Source organism: Rhinolophus sinicus, linkage group LG05 (genome assembly GCF_036562045.2).
Source record: "Rhinolophus sinicus isolate RSC01 linkage group LG05, ASM3656204v1, whole genome shotgun sequence".
Classification (NCBI taxonomy): Eukaryota; Metazoa; Chordata; class Mammalia; order Chiroptera; family Rhinolophidae; genus Rhinolophus; species Rhinolophus sinicus.
Window position 1 is genome coordinate 139,067,355 of NC_133755.1, and position 26,542 is coordinate 139,093,896.

Below are 26,542 nucleotides of genomic sequence, written 5' to 3' on the forward strand. Positions count from 1 at the left end.
TTCTATGCTTCCTTTTTAGAGTAGTGTCTGGTCACCATGGTCATGTATATGAGTTGGCTCTTAGGTCAGGAGCCTAGGGTGGAGGGCAGGGAGACCAGACGATAAATTGTATCTGTATATGGTGCAGCCAAGTTAACTGAAAGACTCTCAGTCCCCAGTCAAGAGAGTATGAAAAGCAAGGATTTTGTTATTGTTGTGACAGCCACCAACCACCTAGTAGTGTCAGATTATTCTGAGAGGTTGGTTATAAATATAACTCAATTCCATAAAAAAAAACCAAGGAGTCCTGTGTTCATTTAGCCCATCACTTAATAAGTATTTTTGAAGGTTTCCTTTGTGTGAAGGCAATCATAGAAACACTTCCTGCCTTCACAGAGCTAACAGTCCAGAAGAGGAGAAGGTGAAGTAATGCACAGGTACCAAGACAGGGTAAATGGTGCTATGAGCGCTTACAATGGGAGAGAAGTCTTCCCTGAGGAAGTGACGAGTCAGTGCAGCCTGAAGGAAGAGGCATTAGTTAGGCCAAGAAGAAAAAGAATAATATTCAACTCAGAACAGCAGGTACAAAGTCCCTGGGACAGGAACGGACATGGTGCATTTGAGGATGAAAGGCCTGTATCTGTATGGCTGGGGCCCAAAGGATGAGGGCAAGAGAGGCTTTGGCGAGATGAGGCTGAACAGATGTCACAGACGGACAATGCAGAGTCTTGTGGGATGTGTTCATGAGTCTGGTCTTTATCCTGAGAGTCAGGGAAAATCATTGAAGGTTCTGCACGGTTGAGAGCCTTATGCTCAGATTATCCTGATCTCAACATAGATAACAAATGGATTGGTATAAGACTAAAATCAGTTCTGGAAGACCACACAAGAGGCTACTATAATTATCCAGAAAAGGGGTGACTCTGCCTTACACTAGAGAGGTGTGGGGGGGATGGAGAGAAGTGGATGGCGGCAGCAGACTCAGTGATGGGCTGGTGGAAGATGAGGGAGAGGATGATGTCAGGCTTGCTTCCTAGGTTTCTGGTCTACTCCGGTGGATGGATGGGGATGCCGTTCGCTAAAATGGGGAAGCCGTTCACTAAAATGGGGGAACACTGCCTCCGTCTGTGGGAGAAGATGACGAGTATGGGTGGGAAAGGCTGAGGTTTGAGGTGTCCTCGAGTCCTCTCAAAGGAGAGGCAAGTAGGTGGCAGTGTGAGCTGGAAGCTCGGAGAAGAGGGCTGAGCCCGGGTGTGATTTTGTGACTCCTCTGTGTCCGGGTGCTATTTGAGGCCTGGGCACGGATGGGAAGCCCATAGGGAGGGTACAGCGTGAGAAGAGGGAAGACCTCAGGTCCAATCCTGAGAATCTCCAGCTCTTAATGTCCAGGTAGAGTAGAGTGAGTGTATAGAAGAATCAGAGGAAAACCAGGCAGAAAAGTGGGAGGAAAACCAGGTGAGTGCTGTGTTATAAACACCAACAGAAAGCATGTTTCACAATGAAGGAAGGAAGTGGTCAGCAGTGGTAAGTGCTGCTAACGGGTCAAGTAAGATGAAAAGGGGAAAATGCTCACTGGTGTGAGTGACTCCGAGGTTGCTGACCGAAGCCGACTGAGGCGTGGGGTAAACACGAGCAAGTGGTGGCAGTGAGCAGAGTCCTTTTTCCCTCCCCCCCCCCCCGGGGAGTGCCTACTGAAAAATGAAAGAGTTGGCGTTTTTATCATTTTTTTTAAGAGGTTATAATGATGTGTTCAAATGCCTGTGGAAAGGATCCATTTGAGATCCTTGAGGAGAGGTAGAAAACAGGAGAGAGAAGGGATGGTCAGTGGCATCATGTACTCAAGAAAAGAAGAAAGGAGGAAACTGGAAACAGAGATGGAGGAATTACTTTACTGGGAGGACAGAGAATAGTAAGGGCATGCACACCCACATGCTCCCTGCTGATGGCTCTACCCTCTCCCTAAGGGAGGAGGACAGATCAGCATCCCAGAGTGGGGGTTTGAGGGCCGTGGAGAAGGGTTAACAGTCTTCGTGTACGTGGGAGGGGAAGTTGACTAGTGACATCCAGCCAGTGCTAAGGGCTCATTTCAGGTTGGCGATCAGGATTTCTTAAATGGAACCATTCTGTTTTCGCCTGGCTTCTTCTGGCAGGGTTTCTGAATGGGTATAATCACAGATAAAATAGATAATTGGGTTCATTTAGTTTTGCCATCCAGGTGTGACATGAAAAGACAGGATCAAAGGAGTTTTGAATATTGGCAATAATATAATTGAAGTGGACCATGAAGTCTGAGCTGGAGAAGAAAGGGGAGTAACGGAGTGGGCTTGATGGAGAAGGTGGGGCTGTTGGTAGATTGAGGCCCCTGTAAGATGGGGGTAGTTAAAACAAGCAATCTGAAAATAAAACAGGCTCTGAACAGGCAAGTGGAAGGCAGAGGAGTTACCTGTGCTGATGACATATCTAAGATGGGAGGGGGAGAGTGACGACTTCACTGTCCTGACACTGGTCCCGGGTAGAGGCAGAGGCTGGGGTCGGGACGAAGGCTGTGAGCCAGTTGCCAGGAGAGGACCGCGTAACTAGGAGGTTGATGCAAAAGTAACTGCGGTTTAACAGGTTAAAAATAATTGCAAAAACTGCAGTTACTTTAGCACCAACCTAATAAATGCACAGGTTCAAAGGAGCCGGTGTGTGTGTGTGTGTGTGTGTGTGTGTGTGTGTGTGTGTGTGTGTGTGTGTTAAAACAAGAGTTTAGAAGATCATGGCCTGAAAGTGGCCAGGCTACAATGAGGCAATCACCTTTATTTCTTCCTTTGCTGCTCTTTGGTTTATGTAATTACTGCATCCTACCAGGGACTGACTTTGTAAAACAAATCATACAGATATTAACTATGTCGTTTTCTAGACTTGTTCACATTATTTCAGAAGTTTCGTTTTCCGGTCTCTCTCCCTGTCAAGTGAGAGTAATATAAGGCAATGTAGCGGGATAATCTGTAACCTTAGCCTACTATAATATACATAATTGAAAAATTAAAGGAGGAAAACGCTAAGAACAAAAACCTTCATGAGCACTTTTCTAGTAAATGTGTAGAAAATAAGATATTTGTTAGTACAGAAATAAATTCTTGCTAAAGCACGACATTACAAAGTGTCTCTGGAATATAAACTTCAACCTAAATTAGTGAATCTTCGTCATACTTTAGAGTCCTTACAGTGTGGTTAAAAGCTGTGGTCAAATGGAGATTCAGTCTACAATGTTTGAAATAATTCTCTATTAAATGTGCAGATTCAAAAAATAATGTTTGATACATGTGATTTCTCAAATCTACATTTTTTTAAATATTTAAAGGCCAGTCAGTGGATTTTAAAACTACTTGTTTATTGTTCCATTTTCATAAAAATACTGCAATAACTAGAGATTAACTAGAGAATAGTTTAGAGATTAAATTGCTGTTTTGAGGAATAGGAAATAATGTTTTTTGTTGTTTTTGTCATTAGTTATTATATTCAGAGGATAAAGGAAGATGTTTATTCAGTTCATTTAGAAGAAATCATTAACTTGTGATTAAAGAGTCAAAGAATGAATGTGTGTAGAATGATACTGAGGGATATTTGCTCTTTATTCTGCCTCCATATGAGGTTACTAAAGTGAAATACTTTTCTTGGTTTCTTTTATTTTTTACCCTGTGTTGTGAACCCTGCCCCCCACACTTGTGGACGTCTCAGGCACTGGGTGACAGACGTTTGGCACCAATCTGTACGCTTTCAGTGCCGCTGCTGGGGGATCAATAGGAAGTTAACCTAGGATGAGCATCACTGTACATCAGGGGGGCCGTGGATGGCCAGTCAGGGGTCTCTGAACCCTCTGAGGTGAAACGAAAAATCACTTATATACGTGAAGTTTTCGTTTGGTTAAGGGGGCCTGTGAGCCTATGCAGGCTGACTAACTGGCCCACTAACGCTTATCCACTATGGCCGATTCCTTACATAGAGATGATCGAAAGTTGATTAAATAACCTTTTCTCTCCATCTCATAAAACATCAGATTTGATACAAGAATTTCAAGAAGTTTTTGTTTCCCTACTTGACTGAAAGTGCTTTTGAAAAAATATCACTAAGAGCAGTGTCAGAGTTCACTGTCTATGTTTTCTTCTAGGAGTTGTATGGTTTCGGGTCTTACATTTAAGTCTTTAATCCATTTTGAATTTATTCCTGTATATGGTATAAGAAGATGGTCCAGTTTCATTTTTTTGCATATATCTGTCCAGTTTTCCCAACACTATCTAACCACTATGCTGTACGTCTGAAACTAATATAAAATAATATTGAATGTCAACCACAACTGAACAAATAATTAAAAAAATAAAATGTTTTTGAGAAAAATTCCAGTATATAATTTTCTCAGATGTAAAAGTAAGCTAAATATATGTTCATCCTAAACTGATATAACAGTTTTTAATCAGCTCTTATCTAACCCCTCCATTTGATTTATTCAGCTGTGCAAAATTGACACCTCTTTTGTTTCCATAGTGGTTGTCCAATTACATTCATGACAACTGAAAAGTAATCACCATGATTGAAAATAGCCAAGACCTATTTTACTGCCAGCAATAGTGTCTCAATACCACGTCAGTGTCAACATTGCTGAATTAACTGTTTTTCTTTGTTTCTCAGTAAAGGTTGGCTCAGGATAACAATAAAATAGTTAATTTTTATGAACACTTACCATGTGCCAGATGCTGTGATACAAAATGCTCATGTTTTATCCCCATTAAACCTCACATGAATGCTGTAAGGGAGATATCATTGTTAGCCCATTATACAGATGAGGACCTGGCGGCCTAGGACAGTTGGCCAGTAAGGGGCAGACCTAGCATTCCAGCCACACAGCTGTCCAGTCATGCGCTAGCCCCTTTTGAATGAGAGGCAGTGTAATATCTAAGAGGTGCAGCGGGCAAGGAGGCAGAAGGTAAAGTGTAGACATGGACGCCTCTCAACTTCAGTTTTTTCACCCACAGCATAAAAGGGCAAAAGGACCTGCCTTGGCTGCCTCCCAGGATATTTTACGAGAGTCAAATTTTAAAACACGCAGAGGCTGCGAAAGCACCCTTTGCAATGCCAGTTTGGGGATTATCCATTGACCCATTTGATTTCTGCCTGGTCTGTAGCTGACTGGACTTGGGGGTTCCCTTCTTCTGATCCTTGGGGATTCTCCTCTGTCAGAGTGGGGTGTAGACCTGTGTAGACCGGACCTGTGTAGGGTAAGCTGAGATTCTTGGAGCTGCAGCAGGTTACTGGGAAAAGACCTGATCTCCCTGAGTCTTAAAAGTTCCTTATCTGTTGACTTTAATTCAATGAAATATTTATTTCTTTGTATTTATATGATTTTCATTTGGGTAGGTAGGTTTCATTTCTGTATATTTACGACTTAGGTTTTTGTCTTGTCTTAGCTGAAAAATAAAAATGTTAAGAGTCTGTTCTTCTGATTTAAGCTAATTAGAACATTGAGGGTAATTAGAATACTGAAAATGTTTAATTTTTGGTAAAGGAACGAGAGAAAAGAAAGCATGAGAGAATTCTGAGTGAAGAGCTCGTAGCTGCTGTAACATATCTCAACCAGTTTCTGCCTCCTGAGCACACCATTATTTACATCCCTTGGGATATGGCCAAGTACACCAAAAGGCGAGTAGACATTTGTATGTCTGGTCGGGACGTTTTCCTTTTCTTCTGATGTAAGATAGCAGGAAGCTGATCTGCATGGTAATCTCCTGCAGGAACCTGCTGAGGGGCTGTTTTGCTGCTGGTGTAGAACTTGAGTGCTTAGATTAATTGACCAAACATTTTTTTGCCCACTATTTATACCATTTGCAAATCCTTTCTGAAGTAGTATCTCATCATTTAAGAACATCTCTACTCCACTGCTTTTCGTTCAAGGCATTCGTTTCACTTGTTTGGATTTCCTTCTAGCTCCCTGTTTAGTCACTTTCTCTGACACCTCTTGCAGATGGTCCCACTCATGGAGGAACCTGCAGTAACTGAGAGTTTGAAGTAAATCCAAACTCCTTAGTGTGATGTTAAAGAAAGCCCTGTTACCTGGTCTGTTCCAGAATGTAACAACTTTTTTATTTCTAGGGCTGTTCTGTTTCAGAAAAGCTAAACTTTATGCTCTGCCCCCCAGCATAGCAGCCTTTGTTTCTGTTGTTCACTCACCCTCCCTTCTTCTCAGTGAGCTTTCCTACCTCTTTTACTTGTCAAAAGCTGATTCAAAGCTCATCTCTTCCAAGGAACTTCCTTTCATTAACCTTGCATTGTCTTTTTGCTCATTTACTAGGCATCATACAAACACTGAGTTTATTTTGAGGTCTCACTTTTTTTTTTAATGTTACTGTATTGCTTTGCATTTAACTCGTACTTTTTTCTAAATCATTTTATGTGGTTAGATACACACACACACACACACACACACACACACAGCACGCACACGCACGCATGTACTATCCCAGAGTATAACTAGCTTGATTACAGGTTGGTGCCATTCATATTAATTTATTGTCCAGTGTTTTCTTCCCCTGCCACCCACAGTGTATTGTGCTCTCTTTACAGTCATTTTCTGAATGTATATTGACGTTACTGACTTGTCTCCTGAGGAGTGAAAGTCTTTGGGAAAAGTTCTTGAAGGGATGTAATGTGCCAAGATTAAGGCTTGCCAATAGTTAATATTAAGTTACAGGCCCTTCGTGTCTCTTTGCACCACATCTTGTTAGTTATTGAGTATACATTATATTCTAAAAATTGTTACAATGTCCCAACTGAGTACACACCAGAGATTTTTAAAATTAAATCCCTAAATATCATACTGTAGACTTTATTTGCTTTAGATGTAAGGATAAATATTAATTAAAACTTGGGTTGTTCTCACTTTTCTAATTCTTCCTTCTCCCCTCAGCAAGCTGTGTAATGTTCTTGATCGACTAAATGTGATCGCAGAAAGTGTGGTGAAGAAAACAGGTTTCTTTGTAAACCGCCCCGATTCTTACTGTAGCATTTTGCGGCCAGATGAAAAGTATGTATAGTGTTTGAAAACTTAAAATGAATTAAGAATTTTGCTCTATGGATAAAAATATTCTAAATATGAGCAGTTTGTACTAGTTGGAAGATAGATGAATTTTTTCCTATGGGGAGACAATACAAGGTGCTCATGGGCCTGTGTAACGAGCATTCACTGTGGGCAGGAGATTTCCGCAGGTGGTTGTATACCTTCCGATGGAAGCCATGGACTCTATCTCTTGATTCACGGAATAAATATTATGTAAAATACTTTTGTAAATAAAAATTTCTGCAATGAATATACTTTTCAGTATTAAATAAGAGAAGGAAAGTTTTTTTCCTTATAGACTAAATACTTATATTTTAATGACAGTAATATTTATCATTGTATTATAGTTATTTGCTCACAGATCTTCACTACTACTTTGAGTATCTTCAGATCAAAGATCTGTGCTTTATTTATCTTGTAAGGAACCGATATTTCTAGCATTTTATTTTCAGTTAACAGAGTTAACTAATGGTTAAAAAAAAAAAAGAGCAAAAAACAATCAACTACTAGTATGTATGTCTTTAGAAGTAATCCTTTGGTTACAGTTTGAATTTTAGGGCACCTGTGACAGGGGTCCCCAAGACCGCTCCCAAGCTCAGTGACTCACTAACAGAACTCAAAGAACTCGGCATATTGTACTCATGGCTATGATTTATTACAGTCAAAGGATACAAAGCAGAATCAGCAAAGGAAAAAGCCAGTGCACGGCGCAAGCTTCCAGAGACCTCCTAGTAGTCACCCAGGACACACTAATTCCCCCAGCAACTTGTTGTGACAGCATGTGTGAAATCTTGCCAACCAGGGGAGGTTATTAGAGACTCAGTGCCAGGATTTTTTATCTCTGCCTGGCGCATACCAAAATTCCAGTCTCCCAGAAGGAAAGAGGATATTCTTCAAAACTGTATTGTTTCTACAGGCAGTTTAGGCACAGTGAGCCCCTCTTGTCTCTTCTGGGAATGGTGTGAACCCAAGTTCTGAGAGGTACCACCTTTCTGAGGGTAGCAGTCAGGCCTGCTATGTTAACTCTTCTGCACTACATCTTTTGTTAAACAATCAAAATAAAATATCAGTGTCATTCTGTAGTACTTAGAACAAATCTCCCTGCTGTCATTAGCACATGGAGAACATGTAGGAATATAATAAAGGAAGTCTGCAAAAACGGCCAAAGGACACAGCAAGAAACGGAAGGACACACTAATACTTCTAAGAAAACAGAACAAAAAACATAACCAAAGGAATGGGACAAAGCTCCATGAAGAAAAGCCGGAGGAGCTAGAGAATCCTAATGTTGAGGGTAGAAGGATAAGGCTTGGAAGATTTGATTAGGAAGATGCCCTGCAATTATTATTCATGTCTGTAGAAACAAAGCAAGAAATGAGCTTGAATTCAAGAAGAGCGATTGTGATTGGACCTGGGTGACCGAATGGCAGGGTGTGGGGCACTGGGACAAGTTCGGATGCTGCCTTCCTGGGCTGTCTTTGAGGAGGGCATGGATAGCGTACCAGCGCAGTAATCTGCTTGTTCACTTACCAGAAAGAAGGAAAGTAAGCAGAATCAGCTGATGATTTCAGTGCATTTAGGTCTATTACTTTTATGTGATTCTTAATAAAGATCTAGTACCAAAAATGAATATAGATTATGCTACTAAAACTTTTTATACACCTGAAATTAATATAATATTGTATGTGAGGTACATTTGAATAAAAACCTTTAAAAATAAATAAATGAAACCTCTAAAAAACTTTTTTTTAAAGCATGTGTTTTTAAACACAGGTGGAATGACCTAGGAGGATGTGTGATTCCCACTGGTCGCCTGCAGGTATAGACGACGTTATATTAATAATGAACAGAATCTGTATCCACAGTGTATGATGGTTTCTGAAAGCAACCATGGAGAGACATCCTTCTTAATTAATGCAAAATTATTAATCATTTGAGAATAATTTTAAAAGCCTTACTGCTAGTTTAACTCCTACAGAGGATGTGCAGCTAAAATAATGGCCTACAGATTTTTTTCTGTATAGTATAGATTTTATTAATAGAAATAAAAACATAAACAGAAATGTGAAAAGAATAAGTTAGGATGACTTTGGACAATGAGCCAGGTATGATCACTATATTTACTAATTATGCTTTACCGTGTTTTCCCGAAAATAAGACCTAGCCGGACCATCAGTTCTAATGCATCTTTTGGAGCAAAAATTAATATAAGACCCGGTATTATGTTATATTGTATTATATTATATTATATTAACCCGGTCTTATAGTAAAATAAGACCCAGTCTTATATAAGATCCGGTCTTATATTGTAGTAAAATAAGACCAGGTCTTATATTAATTTTTGCTCCAAAAGACGCATTAGAACTGATGGTCCGGCTAGGTCTTATTTTCGGGGAAACATGGTAAGTGATATATATGGTCTCAACCACTGAATACTTGGTTTGTACAGTAAAGGAGATATATCAGGGAAAAAAGCACATATTTTACTAATTGGTACATGTGGAAAATGTTAGGTATGTGGTTTATCTTGTTAAACTAAAGAAGAAAATTCAAATATAGGCTAGAAAGTGTAATGATGCTGTTACAGCAACATTAAGTGAGCAGCAAATATGACCTTTTATAATTTAAGAAGTGTTCATCATTATTTGTTCAAGAATAATACCAAGCCTACAGCGTGTCTTCTACTTCTTAAAGAAAATAAATCTTAAGTATGAAAGTCGTTTTGGTGACTGAATAACGATTAAAAGTCTTACGGTATTTCTCTTTAGACTGGTGTTCTTCGAACCAACTGTGTGGACTGTTTAGATCGCACGAACACAGCACAGTTTATGGTGGGAAAATGTGCTCTGGCTTATCAGCTCTATTCCTTGGGATTGATTGACAAACCTAATCTGCAGTTTGATACAGATGCAGTCAGGTAAGCCTTATGTTCTGCCTTTTGCATGCTGATAATGACAGAAAGCAAACCTGATTAATTATTATAAGGATTTTATGAAATCGTTTCTACTTTCAGCTTCTCAGAAATGATGTTGCTAATTTTTGAAGTTAATTCTGTAATAAATATTTCTATTAAAGACTTATGTGTTGTTGCTATGTTTTTTTGTTTGTGTTAATTATCAGTAAACACTGTTCTTTAGATAAATCTGAAGTGCTCTAGATAAATCCAAACTAGTGGGACTTTTAAAAAACAAATCTAGCCTATATTAGGAAAAAAAGTAATTGATTGATTAAAAGATTGAGTCTTCATTAGGGATTGGTTTCTTCACTATCCATTGGATCCATGGCATTGCATAAAGTACTGCTTCTTTCTTTCTTTTTTTTTTTAGTTTCAGGTGTACAAAACCATGTAATAATTAGATATTTACACCACTCACAAACTGATACCGCCCCCATTTACTACCCTTCTGATACCGTATGTAGCTGTTACAATTGCATTGACTATATTCCCTATGCTGTACTCCACATCCTGTGACTATATACATGTATACCGGGGGTGTCAAAAAAATGTATACACACGACTTGTATTCATCTTTTGTTATCAGTATATATTGAGTATTATAAACTTAATACAGTTTTTTCCATTCTTAAAATGTATATACATTTTTTGGTACCCTCTGTATATATATTTAATTATAGTCAACATTCAATATTATTCAACTTCAGCTTCAGGTGTACAGTGCATTGATCAGGCATCTATACAGTCTATGTAGTGGTTTCCCTAATAAGTCCAGTGCCCATCTGGCACCCTACATGATCTCTACAACATTGTGGATTATATTCCCTAAACCGTGAAGTACTATTTCTTGAAAATACAGTGATAGCTGTTATCGGTCATCTGAGATAGTCAGAAAGACTCAATCAAGGGAAGTGATCAGCTTACAAGTGTCAGATCCACAAATATCATTGCACTGAAAGTCTTTAAAAGGCACTTGAAGAAATGCAAGTTTCAAACATGTATTTTCAGGAAAGAATATGGTTTATCTGTGATCAGAGCATGTCCTTTTTTCAAAAGGCAATTCAAAGAGAACAGAAAATTCTGTCATGTGAGGTAAATTGGTCTGGAAGGTTGCAGAAAGTTAGGCGTCTTTTATATTTTAGTATTTTTTTTATCCTGAGAAGTAACTCTTTTTAATTTTCATTAAATGTATTGGGGTAACATTGGTTAGTAAAATTATATAGGTTTCAAGTGTACAATTCTGTAATACATCATCTATATATTGCATTGTTGATCACCACCCAGACTCAGTTCTCCTTCCATTACCATATATTTGATCCCTTTTACCCTCATCTACTGCCCCCTTCCCACCTTATCCTCAGGTAACCACTAAACTGTTGTCTGTGTCTATGATTTTTTGTTTATTTGTCTTGTTCGTTTGTTGCTTTCAGTTTCATACCCCACATATGAGTGAAATCATATGGTTCTTGACTTTTTCTGACTTATTTCGCTTAGCATGATAATCTCAAGATCCATCCATGTTGTTACAAATGGCAGTATTTCATCTTCTCTTATGGTCGAGTAATATTTCATTGTATATATGTACCACATCTTTATCCAATCATCTATGGAAGGACACCTTGGCTAATATCCAAAATATATAAAGAACTCATATAACTCTACAATGAAAAACCAAACAATCCAATTAAAAAATGGGCAGGAGACCTGAACAGACACTTTTTCTAAGACAAACAAACAGCTAAGAGATATATGAAAAAGTGCTCAACTTCACTAGCTATTAGGGAAATGCAAATCAAAACCACAATGAGCTATCACCTCACACCAGTTAGAATGGCTATTATCAACAAAACTTATAACAACTGTTGGAGAGGCTGTGGAGAAAAAGGAAAAAGGAACTCCTATATACCGCTGGTGGGAATGTAAATTGGTGCAGTCGCTATGGAAGGCAGTATGGAGGTTCCTCAGAAAAATTAAGAATAGAATTACCATGTGACCCAGGAATGCCTCTTCTGGGTATTTATCCAAAAAATCTGAAAACATTTTTTTTCTGTATAGACATATGTACCCCTATATTCACTGCAGCATTATTCATGGTGGCCAAGACATGGAAACAAAGTGTCCTTCGATAGATGATTGGATACAGGCATCTTTTAATAAGGTTAGAACCAGCTTGGTCTGGCTTTGGTGGGTTATATTTTTGGTGCCCCACTTCTTTTTTACTGTTTTCTGTGACTTTGTTGCTCAATAGACTATTTCTATAAAATATAATGTATTTTGCATTTGCATTTCTATTCAAGATGTTCACGAATCTTCTTGACAGGAAAGGTTCAGAGAATTACTAAAATAAGACATATTTTGTGTTTGTGGCTAAGTAAATAACATGTGTGACACTTTTTCTAAAATTATTTAATATCTGTGGTTTTTTTGCTTAGGTTATTTGAGGAACTCTATGAAGATCATGGGGATACCTTGTCCCTTCAGTATGGTGGTTCTCAACTTGTTCATCGTGTAAAAACCTACAGAAAGATAGCGCCGTGGACCCAGCACTCAAAAGACATCATGCAGACCCTGTCTAGATATTACAGCAATGCTTTTTCAGGTAATTCTGGAGCATTAGGCATTTCTAAGTCTCATCCCAATGTGCGTTTTTCTTATACATACACTTTTTTTTTTTAGCTATCTGGTTAAGTAAAATTCAAAATTAAATATTTAAAAAGTTTAAATAAAATAGTCTGTCACTGAGAAGGTACTCAGTAAACATTTGTTCAGTAAATGAATCAACTTTGTATTTTAAATGGGGCACTTTTGCATTTTGCTACTCATAACTGGAACTTTTACATAATGCAAAATACTTTGATTCCTTGACTTCTGTCTCCTATATTTCTGCTTGCAATACATAGATAAAAGTGTTTGAGTGTGTTGAATAATTTTTTAAATAGAGTTCATAATCTTGACAATTGTCTAAGAATATAAATATCACTGTGTTTATTTAAATAATGTTAGAAATGAATCCTATCCCTTTGCCATATCCCACCAACACACAAGGGAAATCTGTATACGTTTCCTAGGGGTGCTATTAACAAAACAGCACAGTTAGAAATGAATGATAACATTAACAGTAAATTATTTTCTTATTTTATGACTTGTGAATACTAAAAGTAACAGGTTGTTAAAAATGTTACTTTTCCTGCCTCCATTCTGATGGAATTTCCAACATAATAGATATCACAGACCAAAGTGATTGTGAGATAAATCCCCATGCACAGAATTTACAAAGAAAGTGCTCAGTGACTGATTCTGTGAGTCTTAGGCTCTTGAACCAGATCAAGGATAAAAATGTTTACAGGATGTGAAGAAGGCAGATTGCTAAAGAGATACTTTGCAGCAAACTGTTGCCACGCAGTGACTGTCACTCTTTCACCTTAAGCTTAGAACAGGCTTGACTGGGCAAGTGCAATGTGTCCTGTGGTTGGAGCTGTTGGCTTTGGGCTCCTGTGGAGCAGACTGAAGCAGATGGAGGGGCTGAGGTGACGGCTGCCATGTTGGCAATGGCCTGCCCTCCTAGAGTTGGTTGGGCCATGTGTTTACTAGTTAAGTGTTTACTGGTGACCAGATCTAGACCTCATGGAGAAGGGTGCTGATATGGGGTTGGCCTAAGTCCTGGCCAGAGGGATCCTAACAGCAAGAATCAGGATAAGGCGATCACTGGATTCCTAAGGAAGGAGGTGCAAGAAACTGACTAATATGAAAGATGCCTGTGCCCATAGCAAGGGAACTGCAGGAGAGACCCAGTGATGGGAACCTCAGAAGTGGGCATGAAAGCATCCACAAGAGTCATCTTTCAACATTTTCCATGCCCAGAGAGAATGCAAAGCCAGTTTCCTGTGCTACTGTTCAAGAATATTAGTTTTCTATGCTGTGTAACAAACTACTAAAAACTTAGCAGCTCAAAACATCATGCATTTATTATTTTATGATTTTTGTGGGTTAGAAGTCCAGGCACAACTTAACTGTGTTCTCTGCATAGAGTCTCACAAAGCTGCAGTCAAGATGTCAGCCAGGCTGGGATATCATCTGGAGGTCTGACTAGGGAAGGAGCGACTGTCCCCATCGTGTGTTTGTTGGAATTCAATTCCTTATAGTTCCTTGTGTTGTAGGACTCATAGCAGCTTGCCTCTTCACATCCAGCATGGGAAAGAGTTTTAGGATGAGTCTTCTAGCAAGACAGTCTTATATAACTAATGTAACCATAAGTGTGACATCCTATCCCTTTGCCATATCCCACCAACACACAAGGGAAATCTGTATACATTTCCTAGGGTTGCTATAACAAAACAGCACAAACTGGGTGACTTACAACAATAGAAATTTGTTATCTCATAGTTCCGGAGGCTAGAAATCCAAAATCAAGTCGGTAGCCGAACTAGGCTCCCTCTGAAACCCGTAGGGGAGAATCCTTACTTCTCCCTACCTTCTGGTAGTTTTGCCAGCAATCCTTGCTGTTCCAGGGCTTGCAACTACAGCACTTCAATCTGTTGTCACATGGCCTTCCTCCTTCATGTGTCTGTCAAATTTCCCTGTTCTTATAAGGACACCAGTCATATCGCATCAGCGCCCACCCTAATTCAGTATGACATCATCTTAATTTGATTACATCTGCAAAGACCTTATTTCCAAATAAGATCACCTTCATGGGTATTGGGGATTAAGACGTCAATGTATATTTTGGGGGAGACAGAGTTCACTCCATAGCAGAGAGTATTACACTATGGTATGAAGACCAGGAGGTGGACATCATGGAGGCCACTTTGGACTCTACCACACCAAGTACCTTCCCTAGTCACACACTATGGGGGAGTCAGAAACTGGTTGGCAACTTTGTGGGTGCAGGAAGGAGTACAAGACAGACCTAGAGGTTCTACACGGCCTGGCCCTGCCTACCTTGACATCCTGGCATTCACTCCTATTTCCATCCTCCATCGCTACTCCCCAGACACACCGTCCTTCTCATAGGTTCCTAAGTTATACTTCTTTTTGCCAGAGGCTCCTTAATCATATGCTGTTCCACCTACTGGAACACATGACTGCAAGCAAGCTTCTTCTAGTTAATTCCTAGCCAGGCCTTAGAGCTCACTCTACTTTCACTTTCTCAAGGAAGGTCCTCCAATTTTTGGTGTAGAATTCTGTACTTTTCCTTTGTGGCAGTTGGCACAATTACAGTTAAATCATTAACTATGCAATTAATTGTTTTCCATATCTACCCCACCCCCCACAATGAGACCTGAGAGCTCCATATACAGCTTGTTTACTATGGTGCCCCCAAGGCTTGCTTGTGGCAGACTAAATATTTGTGGGATGAATTAATAAATGCATGAGTTAATTTGTTACCTAGGTCCTACCAAATTCCCCCTTTTCCCTGAATTGAAACATTGGTAGGACTAAGTATGTCAGCCTAATAATATGTAGCCTATCAGTGGCACTCTTAGGCTGCTCAGATCGTTTCTTTAGAATTCACTGTACTACTCTGCCCATTGTACTACTCTGGGTAAGCTCAATGTATACTGTAAACTTAGTGGTAACCACTCAAAAAAACCCAAAAAACAAAAACACTCAACATTAAAAAAAGAGGAAACAGGAAAAAATCCATAGAATACCACCAAAGTTAAATAACAGGCAGAAACACAAAGGCAAAGAAACAATGGAGACACTGAGCTACCAGAAAACAAAAGATACAATGACTACAGGAAATCCTTACATATCAAGAATCACCTTAAATGTAAATGGCCTGAACGCACCAATAACAAGGACAGAGTAGCAGATTGAATCAAAAAACAAAACCCAACCATATGCTGCCTTCAAGAGACACATCTCAGCTGCAAGGACAAATATAGACTCAAAGTGAAAGGGTGGAAAACGATACTCCAAGTAAATGGTATCCAGGGAAATGTGGGTGTAGCCATACTTACATCTGACAAAACAGACTTCAGGATAAAAAAGGTAACAAGAGACAAACATGGGCATTTCATGGTGATAAAGGGGACAACACAACAAGAAGACATAACACTCATCATTATATGTGCTCCCAATCAGGGAGCACCAAAATATATAAAGCAACTACTAAGAACTAAAGGGAGAAACTGACAAAAACACAGTTATAGTAAGGGACAATACAATTAATAGTAGGAGACCTAAATACTCCATTGACAGCTTTGGATAGAGCATCTAAACAGAAAATCAGTAAGGAAATATCAGCCTTAAATAACACATTAGACCAAATGAACATAATTGCCATTTACAGAGCCCTTCATCCTAGAGCACCAGACTAAACATTCTTTACTAGTGTACATGGAACATTCTCAAGGGCAGACCATATGTTCAGACACAAAACTAGCCTCAGCAAATTTAAGGAGATTGAAATCATACCAAGCATATTCTCCAATTACAGTGCTTTGAAATTGGAGATCAACTGCAAAAAAAATAAAAAAAACAAGACAAAACAAAAAACAGCAGGAGAAATCTAGAAAACCCTAAGGACTCCACCAAAAGGCTATTAGAAGCAATAAACAAATACAGTAAAGTTGCAGGATACAAAATCAATGCACAAAAATCCATTGCATTTCTACATACTAAAAATGAAATTTCAGAAAAAGAAATGAAAAAAAAAAAAAACTTTTGCAAGTACAACAAGAAGAATAAAATACCTAGGAATAAACTTAAAGGATGTGTAGGGCCTATACACTGAAAACTAAGAGGACACAAAGAAATGGAAAGATATTCCATGCTCATGGATTGGAAGAATCAACATAGTTAAAATGGCCATATTACCCAAAGCAATATACAGATTTAATGCAATCCCCATCAAAATCCCAGTGGCATTTTTTAAAGAAGTAGAACAAAAAAATCATCAGATTTGTGTGGAATCACAGAAGACCCCAAATAGCTAAAGCAATCCTGAGGAAAAAGAGCAAGACTGGTGGTATCACACTTCCTGAATTCAGTTTATACTACAAAGTGACAATAATCAAAACAGCATGGTATTCACAGAAAAACGGACACACAGACCAATAGAATAAAACTGAGAGCCCAGAAATAAACCTACATATACATAGGGAGTTAATTTTAGCCAAAGGAGCCAAAACATACAATGGAGAAAAGAAAGCCACTTCAGTAAATGGTGCTGGGAAAATTGGAAAGCCACGTGCAAAAGAATGAAGATAGACTGCTATCTGTCACCATATACCAAAATTAAAATAGATCAAAGACCTAAACATAAGACCTGAAAAAATAAATTGCATTGAAGAAAGCGTAGGTACTAAACTTAGGGACCTTGGGTTCAAAGGGGATTTTATGAAATTGACCTCAAAGCCAAGGGAAGTAAAAGTAAAAAATAAATGAATGGGACTATGTCAAACTAAAAGACTTCCACACAGCAAATGAAATTATCAAGAAAACAACCAGATGGGAGAAGATATTGCAAATAACAGCTTCAATAAGGGGCTAATATCCCAAATATATAAAGAACTCATACAATTCAACAACAAAAAAACAAACAATCCAATTAAAAAATGGGCAGAAGACCTAAACAGAAGCTTCTCCCAAGAAGACATACAAACGGCCAACAGATAATATGAAAAAATGCTCAACCTCATTAGTTATTAGAGAAATGCAAATCAAAACCACAGTGAGATACTACCTTATACCTGTTAGAATGGCTATTATCAACAAGACAAGTAACAAGTGTTGGAGAGGTTGTGGAGAAAAAGGAACGCTCATACACTGCTGGTGGGAATATAAATTGGTACAGCCACTACGGAAAACAGTGTGGAGGTTCCTCAAAAAATTAAGAATAGAATTACCATACGACCCAGCAATCCCTCTTTTGGGTATCTATGCAAAAAAATCTGAAAACATTTATCCGTAAAGATATATGTACCCCTATGTTCACTGCAGCATTATTCATGGTGGCCAAGACATGGAAACAACCAACATGTCCTTCGATAGATAATTGGATAAAGAAGATGTGGTACATACGAGTATATACAATGGAATATTACTCAGCCATTAGAAAAGATGAAGTATTGCCGTTTGTGACAACATGGGTGGATCTTGAGATTATCATTCTAAGAGAAATAAGTCAGACAGAAAAAGTTGAGAACCATATGACTTCACTTATATGTGGGATATAAAACTGAAAACAACAAACGAACAAGACAAACAAACAAAAAATCATAGACACAGACAACAGGTTACCAGTGGGTAAGGGGGGAAGAGGGCGGTAGAAGAGGGGAAAGGAGGTCAAGTATATGGTGATGGAAGGAGAACTGACTTTAGGTGGTGAACATACAATGCAATATGTAGATGATGTATTACAGAAATGTGTACTTGAAACCTATATAATTTTACTAACCAATGTCACCCCAATGAATTTAATAAAAATTTTCCTTCCTTTTCTTTTTAAAGAAGGGTGCAGATCAAAGTGGCCCATGTAGGGATTGAACTGGCAACCTTGGTGTTAGTACCGTAGCAACACATTCTACCCAACTGAACTAACTGGCTGCCCTAAAACTTTTATAAAATAGTAACATGCAGAAGTGGAAAGGCAAGGTAAAATCACATGCACAACTGAAAGAGGAACTAGTATGATGGGAATTACTTTACAGGAATTATTTTATGAATAATGGTGCTAAAATGGACTTTATTTTGAGAAGCATGGTGTCATTGGGGTGTACAACTTATTTTTAAATTACAATGAATATTATATAATAATATATTTATAGAACCATATTCTTTAAAGCACTCAAGATGACTTTAAAACTTAATGTCCTCATGTTATGCCTGTAGGTAAGCAGGAAGATATTTGAAATTAGGTTGTTAGGAATTTTATTGTTGGTTTGTATTAGATAGATTGATGCTATATGGACAACCCACCTGACTTCCTTTCGAACTCATTTTAAAAACTGTTCCTAAGGCTTCACATATTAGCAGGCTCTGAGGTTTGTCTCTAAGAAGCATCTTTTCATTTCTAACATAACTGATTACATAATCAGTTGACGGATGCCAACAAGGAAGGAAGAGGTACCTAGATATTCACTTTGGATATTAGGAAGAGCTTTGTAATTATAATTGCCTTAAGGACGTTGTTAAGCTCTTTCTGATTTTTTTTTTTTTTACATTTACATTTTTGTAAGCCTGAATTTTTTTTGCTGAGGCTCACTGAATTTAAATACTATTATAAGGAAAAAAATAGGATATCTACAGCAGTTAATAATAGATCTGTATATATACATACAAACATACATATATACACACGTACAGTTTAAATGTAAGCGTGTGTGTATGCATGCATGGAGGGGAATCATAGCCTCCTCAAACAGAGATTTTAAAATAAAAAAGCTCTCAGGGTAAAGACTTTAAAGCTTACCATGTACAGAAAACAGTAATTACAGAAAACTGTCCAGATGGTATCATCTAGCATTATGATAGTACTATAAGGTAGTGGAACTGTTTTTCTTTCTGCTCATCACTGAAAGAGGTAAATGCCAGGGAGCATGCTGAGCATTTTAGTTTATCAAGAAGCGTGAGACAGCCTCCTAAGGTCATTCTTCCAACAGCATGTTTAGAGTGAATAAGCTTTGGCTATACGGAAAGAGGACAATTGGAAACATGTTTTGCTTTAATGACATTTTAAATAGCATTAGTAACTCTCATTAAAACACAGCTACCCATCTCTCCCACAATTAAATGTGGCAAAAGAAAAAGTTTTAACTTACTACTTACTTTCAGTTTAAACTGACTGCAGTTTTCCAAAGGACACTAAAAACAGCGTGACAGCTACTATACTACATTTCCTTGGTATGTTCATGCTCCCACTCTCCAAAACAACCATTTCATACCTGTCCTTTCTCTAATCCTATAGCACTCCAATCTCAGCTGATGACCTTGCTTCGAGAAAATAAGTCATTGAGGTGAACTCCCGCTTTGTCTTACCACCAAATGCAGAACCTGCCCTTATGGCATCCATAGTTGCTACCTTGTGTTGTGTTATTGTGCTTGGAGTGGCCCTGCCCCCTCTACTGTGCTCTGAAATCCCTTCCCTCCTGCAGTCCCGTAATTATGTTCTCATTGCTGTACCTGGTCAGTTTCTCCCTCTCTACTGCCTTTTTTCCATTAGCATGAAAGCACACCTTAGTGTTTTCCATCTTACCTTTCCTTCTATCCTTAATCCCACATCCCATTTCTCTACATAAGCAAAACCTCTTGAAAGAATTATCTGCCTGCCTGTTTCCTCTCTTAAATCCTATTCTCTCCATCTGCTTCACTGCTCTGTCATGCCACTGAAACTGTGCTTGTCAAAATCACCGACTATTCCCACATTGCCAAATCCCAGGGATCACTTTTCTATCTTTATCTACTCAGCCTTGCAGCAGCTCTTATGACAGTCAAATAATGTTCCTTTTCATTACTGATGTCAGGGCCCTTTTATCACACACTTAATAAAATATTAGAATAACAAATTTTCTACTTCCAAAATAAAGTTTTTGGCTGATTAAAAAGAATTGTTATATTCAAGCCTGATCTATTTAAATACAGTGTATAATAAAACTGGTTAGTGTTTAGCTGTTTGAATGGAGTTTGAATTGGCGCATATTCTTTTTTCCTTTGAAGCATGATTGAGTACAAAAATAGGTAATCATTTTATTCTACAGAGAACTTCCCTGTTTTAGGCTATTGTCCATATCCAAAATACCACAAGTACTTCCTGAGTGTGATTGTCTTACTTGCTGTCAAAAAGAGCCAGGAAAAAATCTTCAGGCTCATTAGGCCTGGCTTTATAGTCCAAGCTTAACAAGTGACCATAAGCTCCATAGATATATTTTAAGTTATAACAATAGCAGTACCTTCAAGAAGTCTTCATTATGATCCTTTGAAGGACTATTCTTTATTTGGTTATGTTTCTCACATCCTATATTTTTTCATACTTGCTAAAAATTCAAGGAAGCTACTCTTGGTTTAAAGGATGAAAGAAACTCCTTGAAAACATGGCTAAAAAATGGAAAGCTTCTCTAGATAGCATTAAGATATTTTGAGGTACCACATAGATGAGTTAATAAGTGTCATTAAGGCTATTCAAGAAGCATAAGGAATGTAATTACCATAAAAGCAGTATGTTTACTTTTGTATTGTGTAAAGAGGATGCGATAATGTCTACATCATTTAATACTTGATATTTTCTCTCAACAAATGGCAAAAAAAGCCCCCAAATATATTCAGCATATAAACACATCGCATTTATATGTTACTTTTAGCCTGAAAGCGCTGTTTTAATGGAATACTTCCTGTCAAAATACTAATAACTCAAATACATGTTTGGTGTACCATATTGCGTTTATTGCTTTTGCTAAAATGACCAAATAGCCCAATGAGAACAATGTTGCTAATTTCAGGTATATGTGTTCACAATATCTATTGGAAGAAAATTGATTTTATGATAATGTTATTTCAAAAACAGTCATTTGTACTGGGCTATGTTTTGAGTTCCATGCTCATTTTCAGAAAGAGGTCATTATTTATATTGTGGATATCTGCCCCAAACTTGAGTACCTAGAGCTCTGAGACAAGAATGAAAAGAAGGAAGTGAGGGGAAAGAAAAAAGGATGCTGGGGGGAGACGGTGCAGAATGGGAAGGGAAGTTTATAAGACCACTTCAGAGCTTATCATCATTTTTACCAAAATTTAATTAGAAGAGGAAGAGGAAATACAACATATACATACATGGTCAGTAATTTGGAGTGACTGAATGGTTAGAATGAGGCTATTATCAGTGTGCCTGTTCTGCCTTTATTAGCACACACAAAAGGGAATGGGCCAGGTCCACAGCTGGGCGGGGCAGGAGAGCAGGAAATGTTGTAAACACATTCTCTGCTAAAGAAATGGAGACTAGCTTTTCAAGGATTCAAAGTGGAAACTATGTGAACTAACTTGTTCAAGGATGTGCAACAGAACATGGGTAGGAAATGGGTTATTTTATTTGTCTCTAATATCTCCGCTTATCTTTGCAGTAAAGTGGAGATGTATTTATTTCAATAAAACTAACAAATGGTGAGAATATATTTTAATCCTAAAAATCACTGTGGTATTATGGCAGTTCTTAAAGATTTGTAAGAGCCTCTCAAAGTTCAAGAAGTAGTTTCTGTGCAGTATCCTCTATATTATGAGCGGTATGGAGCAAAAAGAAAACATTTTGAAGCAAATTTTGAACTCTGCTCAAAATCTTGGTTTTAGATTTGTTTGTGTATGGCTTTTGAAGTATAAATACTGTTATTTTCAAAGATATATCCCATGAAATCACAGTTGTACTCATTCTCCTGAGAAAACGTTCTTCTGAGTTGTATATGTCAGTAATGGATTTCCTGAAATGCGTATTTTTGCTTTTTAGATGCTGACAGACAAGATGCCATTAATCTCTTCTTGGGAGTTTTCCATCCCACTGAAGGGAAACCTCATCTCTGGGAACTTCCAACAGATTTTTATTTGCATCATAAAAACACCATGAGACTTCTACCAACAAGAAGGTATTTTTCTTCCTAGTCTACTATGTAAACTCAGATTTGATATTATTTTGAAAATGAAACTTTTTGTTTTTGTTTTGTTTTGAGAAATAATTACATATTACTGAAGTAGTCAGTCTTTCTACATGTTTGCCATGAGGAATTTAGTATTGTTGACGTCCTGATAGTAGGTTTGGGAAATTGTCCTTAACAATTGGTGTTTTGCATTTTCTGCAAGATACAAAGTTTCAGAACTTCCTTATTGAATGTAAGTTTTAGCTTCACTGAAGCAAACCATCACCATCATTTTTGAGTGCTTCCTACAACCGGGGAACTCTAAAGAATTCTGACATTTAAGAAGTCAGCATTTGGTTTTTCAAGGGTGGTGTCTAAGTAGCATCACTTTGGGATTCCTCCAGTGTCTTTTCCTCCAGGAAGCACAACCAACTCTTGGTGATACTAGTAAAGACAGGAAACTAGAGCAGTGACTTCAGTGGCAGATACCACTCCCATCACCTCTACCACTCAATTTGGACTTTTTAGAGTCATTCATCAGGTCAGGTCATTTTGATGACAGTTAAATTGGTATTAATGTTCTCAAAAGAGATGAACTGTTTACCTGAAGTGTTTTAACAGGACACCAGGTAGTGTGGGCCTCAGGGTCAGAGAGTTGAGTATCTGCAGTTGTGTGCCCTTGGACTAGTTATTTAACCTCTCTAAGCCTTATTTTCCTCATCTGCAAAATATAAATGACAGGACACGCCTCACAGAGTTATTGTGAGGATTTCATGAGAACACTCATGGTTTTAATTGAGGAGTCATGTCCTAATATGATCAGTTTTGCCCCATAAGCGCAATTTTCACATATGTATATGAGTTTGGAGCCTGGTCCATTCTGCTCACAGGCCATAATGTCAAGTTCTCTCATAATGCTCTTCTCTCACAGCACCAGTTTGATATAGCCCTTATTTTGTGCACTGACGCCTCCCAAACACTACAGGGGTTATTGACAGTCTGTGCTAATTATGTGGATAGACCACAAATAACTGGTGAATTAATAAATGCGGATGTTACAGCTGTTAAACCAAATTCTGTGTTACTTCAGGAATATTTAAAATATTAGGGAAGTGTCAGACTTCATAAGTTTCTCAGATTTGTTCTGATATGTGCATATTACTGGAATAACCAACTTAATGCTTGAGCTTACTTTTCCTATGAATGAAGTTCTGCTGGTTTTTACATTAAATTTAATATTCATAAATGATTGTCTATGTGAATTTTGGCTGACAAGCAAAAAAATTGGAACTAATTACATATATCTGGGGAGAAATGAGCGTAAATACCTATTTTAGCTTTGGTGATACAATTGACTATGGGTAAATGTGTTTGATTTTCTGAAATTTTATATTGCTTCTAAGTATGGAAAATATTAAGACAAGCTGGAAACAACAAAAACTTGATTTTCTACTGCAGAAATTAGCTAGTATTTTTCAAGGGTAAATTAAACCACTTGCTTACCTTGAGTTACATAAGTAAGGCAGGCAGTGTTAGAGCTTATTTGGGGAAATAAAAAGAAGCTGGTGTTACATCCCCATTTTCTAGAAAAAAGGATACTGAGGTGTGAAGAGAATGTATCTTGACAGATTATTCAGCTAGTTAGGTGATTTAACAAGAATCAGCTACAAGCCTGCTACTAAAAATAAAGTTTTATCGAAGTAGCTGATACGGCTCTTTCTCAGTTGTTTTTGCTTTTTTCTCCAGAACGTCAAGAATCCCCAAAATTGGTTAATCATGTCAAAAATTGGTACTGCCTATAAACAGTAGTTATAAATTCTGTAAGATAAATTTCAGTGTTTTATTTTGGACTTTCTAGTGTCACTCACCTTTACTGATTATTTTGATGACAGTTAAAGCAGTATAATTCTCAGAGGAAATGAACTATTTAGCCAGAGGCACTAACAGGACAAGAGCATGGATTTAAGGCTTGCATGCAGCTGAGTTGGAATTTTTGCAAATGTTTGACCTTAGACCTGCTACTTAACCTCTGGAAATCTCGTTTTCTCATCTGTAAAATGGATATGACTCTGCATACCTCACAAGGTTGTTTTGCGGATTAAATGAGAAAATGTGAGGGAAGTACCTAGTACCGGGTCTGACACAGAATAAACAAGGCCTTGAAGCGGTCAGGTGATGGAGAGACTGCCTCCAGTTACTACCCGTGAGACGGTGAGCAAGTCATGTAACTGGTCTGATTCTCTGTCCACATCGGTAAAACAGAGAGAATAGTGTATAACTTGTAGGTTTTTCTGAGAATCAGATGAGATAATACAAATGCTTAGCACATACTAAATCCAATAGACATCAGTATTGTTTTTATTCTTTAAATAGATCACATTCCCTAGTTGTAACATTTATTAAAAATCATATAGGTGGCCATAAAATCTGGAAACTTAAGTAATGTTATTTTATCGCTTATTATAATATAAATAGAAACTTTATTATGTATTTGTTTGTTTCCAAATTTGGTGATAATCCTGTATTCTATACTGTGTTTACCATTGATTTATTCTGAAATAATATTTTTATTGAATGATAAAGGAATAATAAACCTAGCTCTGCCTAGAGTTCATCCAAACCAGGTCCCCTACAGGTAACTACTTGTTACTCAAAATCCCACATTTATTGATCGGCTCAAAACTACTAATTGAAGCTTTGTTCTGAATTAGGTTGTGGCATCCGTCATGTAAGTGTTTATAATGTCACCAAGATGTTGTTAGATATGAAGCATTAATTATTTCATTGACTCAGAGTTGGGAGGTTTCCTGGCTCCCCTCACTGTCTGCTATGGGACTTTCCTCTGTATCTGCCCAGAGAGAGGTCATCTGGTCTATGCTTGACTTGTCCTCATTTGTCATCCATCACAAGCCTGGTTGAGGAGGCAGTCGTTTCGGAAAGTTCACTTACACAATTCTTCCTCATATCATGCTGAGACCTGCTTCTCTGTACTTTACCTACGAATCTTAGTTCAACCCACTGAGACCTTCTGAACATGATTTCCTCATCCACTTGATCCTCTTTTAAATATTTAAAGACAAGTTCATACATTCTCAAAATCTCGTCTTCTCCAGGTTAAATGGCCCCACTTTCTTCAGCTGTTCCTCGTATACTGTGGTATCAAGTCTCTTTAGCTTCAGAATTCTCTCCTCTGTATGTATTCCATTCAATGTCAATGTTCTTTTTAAATTGATATCCAAACCTGGGTCCAATCATAGTCAGAGTTTGGTGTGATTGGTGCCAACTATTATGGGACCATTATTCCCCTGTCCTTGGTACTCTATTTTTATCATTAAGTGTAAGATTACATTAACTGTTTTCAGCCTTGCCATCAGTGTTAACGCTGAGCTTCCTGTCCGTTAGAACTCCCAAGTCTGTTTAACATGCACTGCCGCGCCTTATTTATACCAGGCTGTGTTCCTTGGAGCACTCTGGTCGTGCTCATATGTGCTTTGACTGCTTCCCCAAAAAAGTATTTAAATGTGTGTCCTTTTTATTAACTGTTCATCTTAGTAGCTTTGTAGCTTCTTCACATTTAATCATCTGGGCCACCTTGATTCTAATAAAAGTCTTTGATGAAAACTGTTGAATAAAATAGGGTAGTTGGCCTGTGGAATACCACCAGACAATTCCTTAAAATTGTTCCATAATTTTTGGTTGGAATCATTTCAACAGCTGTTAACTTACTATATTATTATCACTTAACTATACTGTCATCCTGCCCACATTTCTGTGTCTTGTTCACAAATATTGATTGCTTTGCTAAAGTCCATATATGTTATTTCAGAGGGCTCCCAAGTTAGCTTGGGGAACTAAAGAGTCATTTTTAATCTCCTTAACCTTTCTATATGAGCCAGTGGAACTGAGCGTTCTTAATACTGGGGACTGAAAGAGAGAAAAGATGCTAACTTA

General features: G+C 37.9%; 1 protein-coding gene across 1 annotated transcript in view; it reads left to right on the plus strand.

Moving 5' to 3' along the window:
* Positions 1-26,542, plus strand: part of FIG4 (FIG4 phosphoinositide 5-phosphatase) — a 103,482-nt gene that overhangs the window by 30,849 nt on the left and 46,091 nt on the right. Inside the window, exons 11-16 of the mRNA XM_019735020.2 lie at positions 5,525-5,658; positions 6,923-7,039; positions 8,846-8,891; positions 9,841-9,989; positions 12,461-12,627; positions 22,465-22,600. Coding sequence (XP_019590579.2) covers positions 5,525-5,658; positions 6,923-7,039; positions 8,846-8,891; positions 9,841-9,989; positions 12,461-12,627; positions 22,465-22,600 — 749 coding nt within the window. The remainder of the gene's footprint in view (positions 1-5,524; positions 5,659-6,922; positions 7,040-8,845; positions 8,892-9,840; positions 9,990-12,460; positions 12,628-22,464; positions 22,601-26,542) is intronic.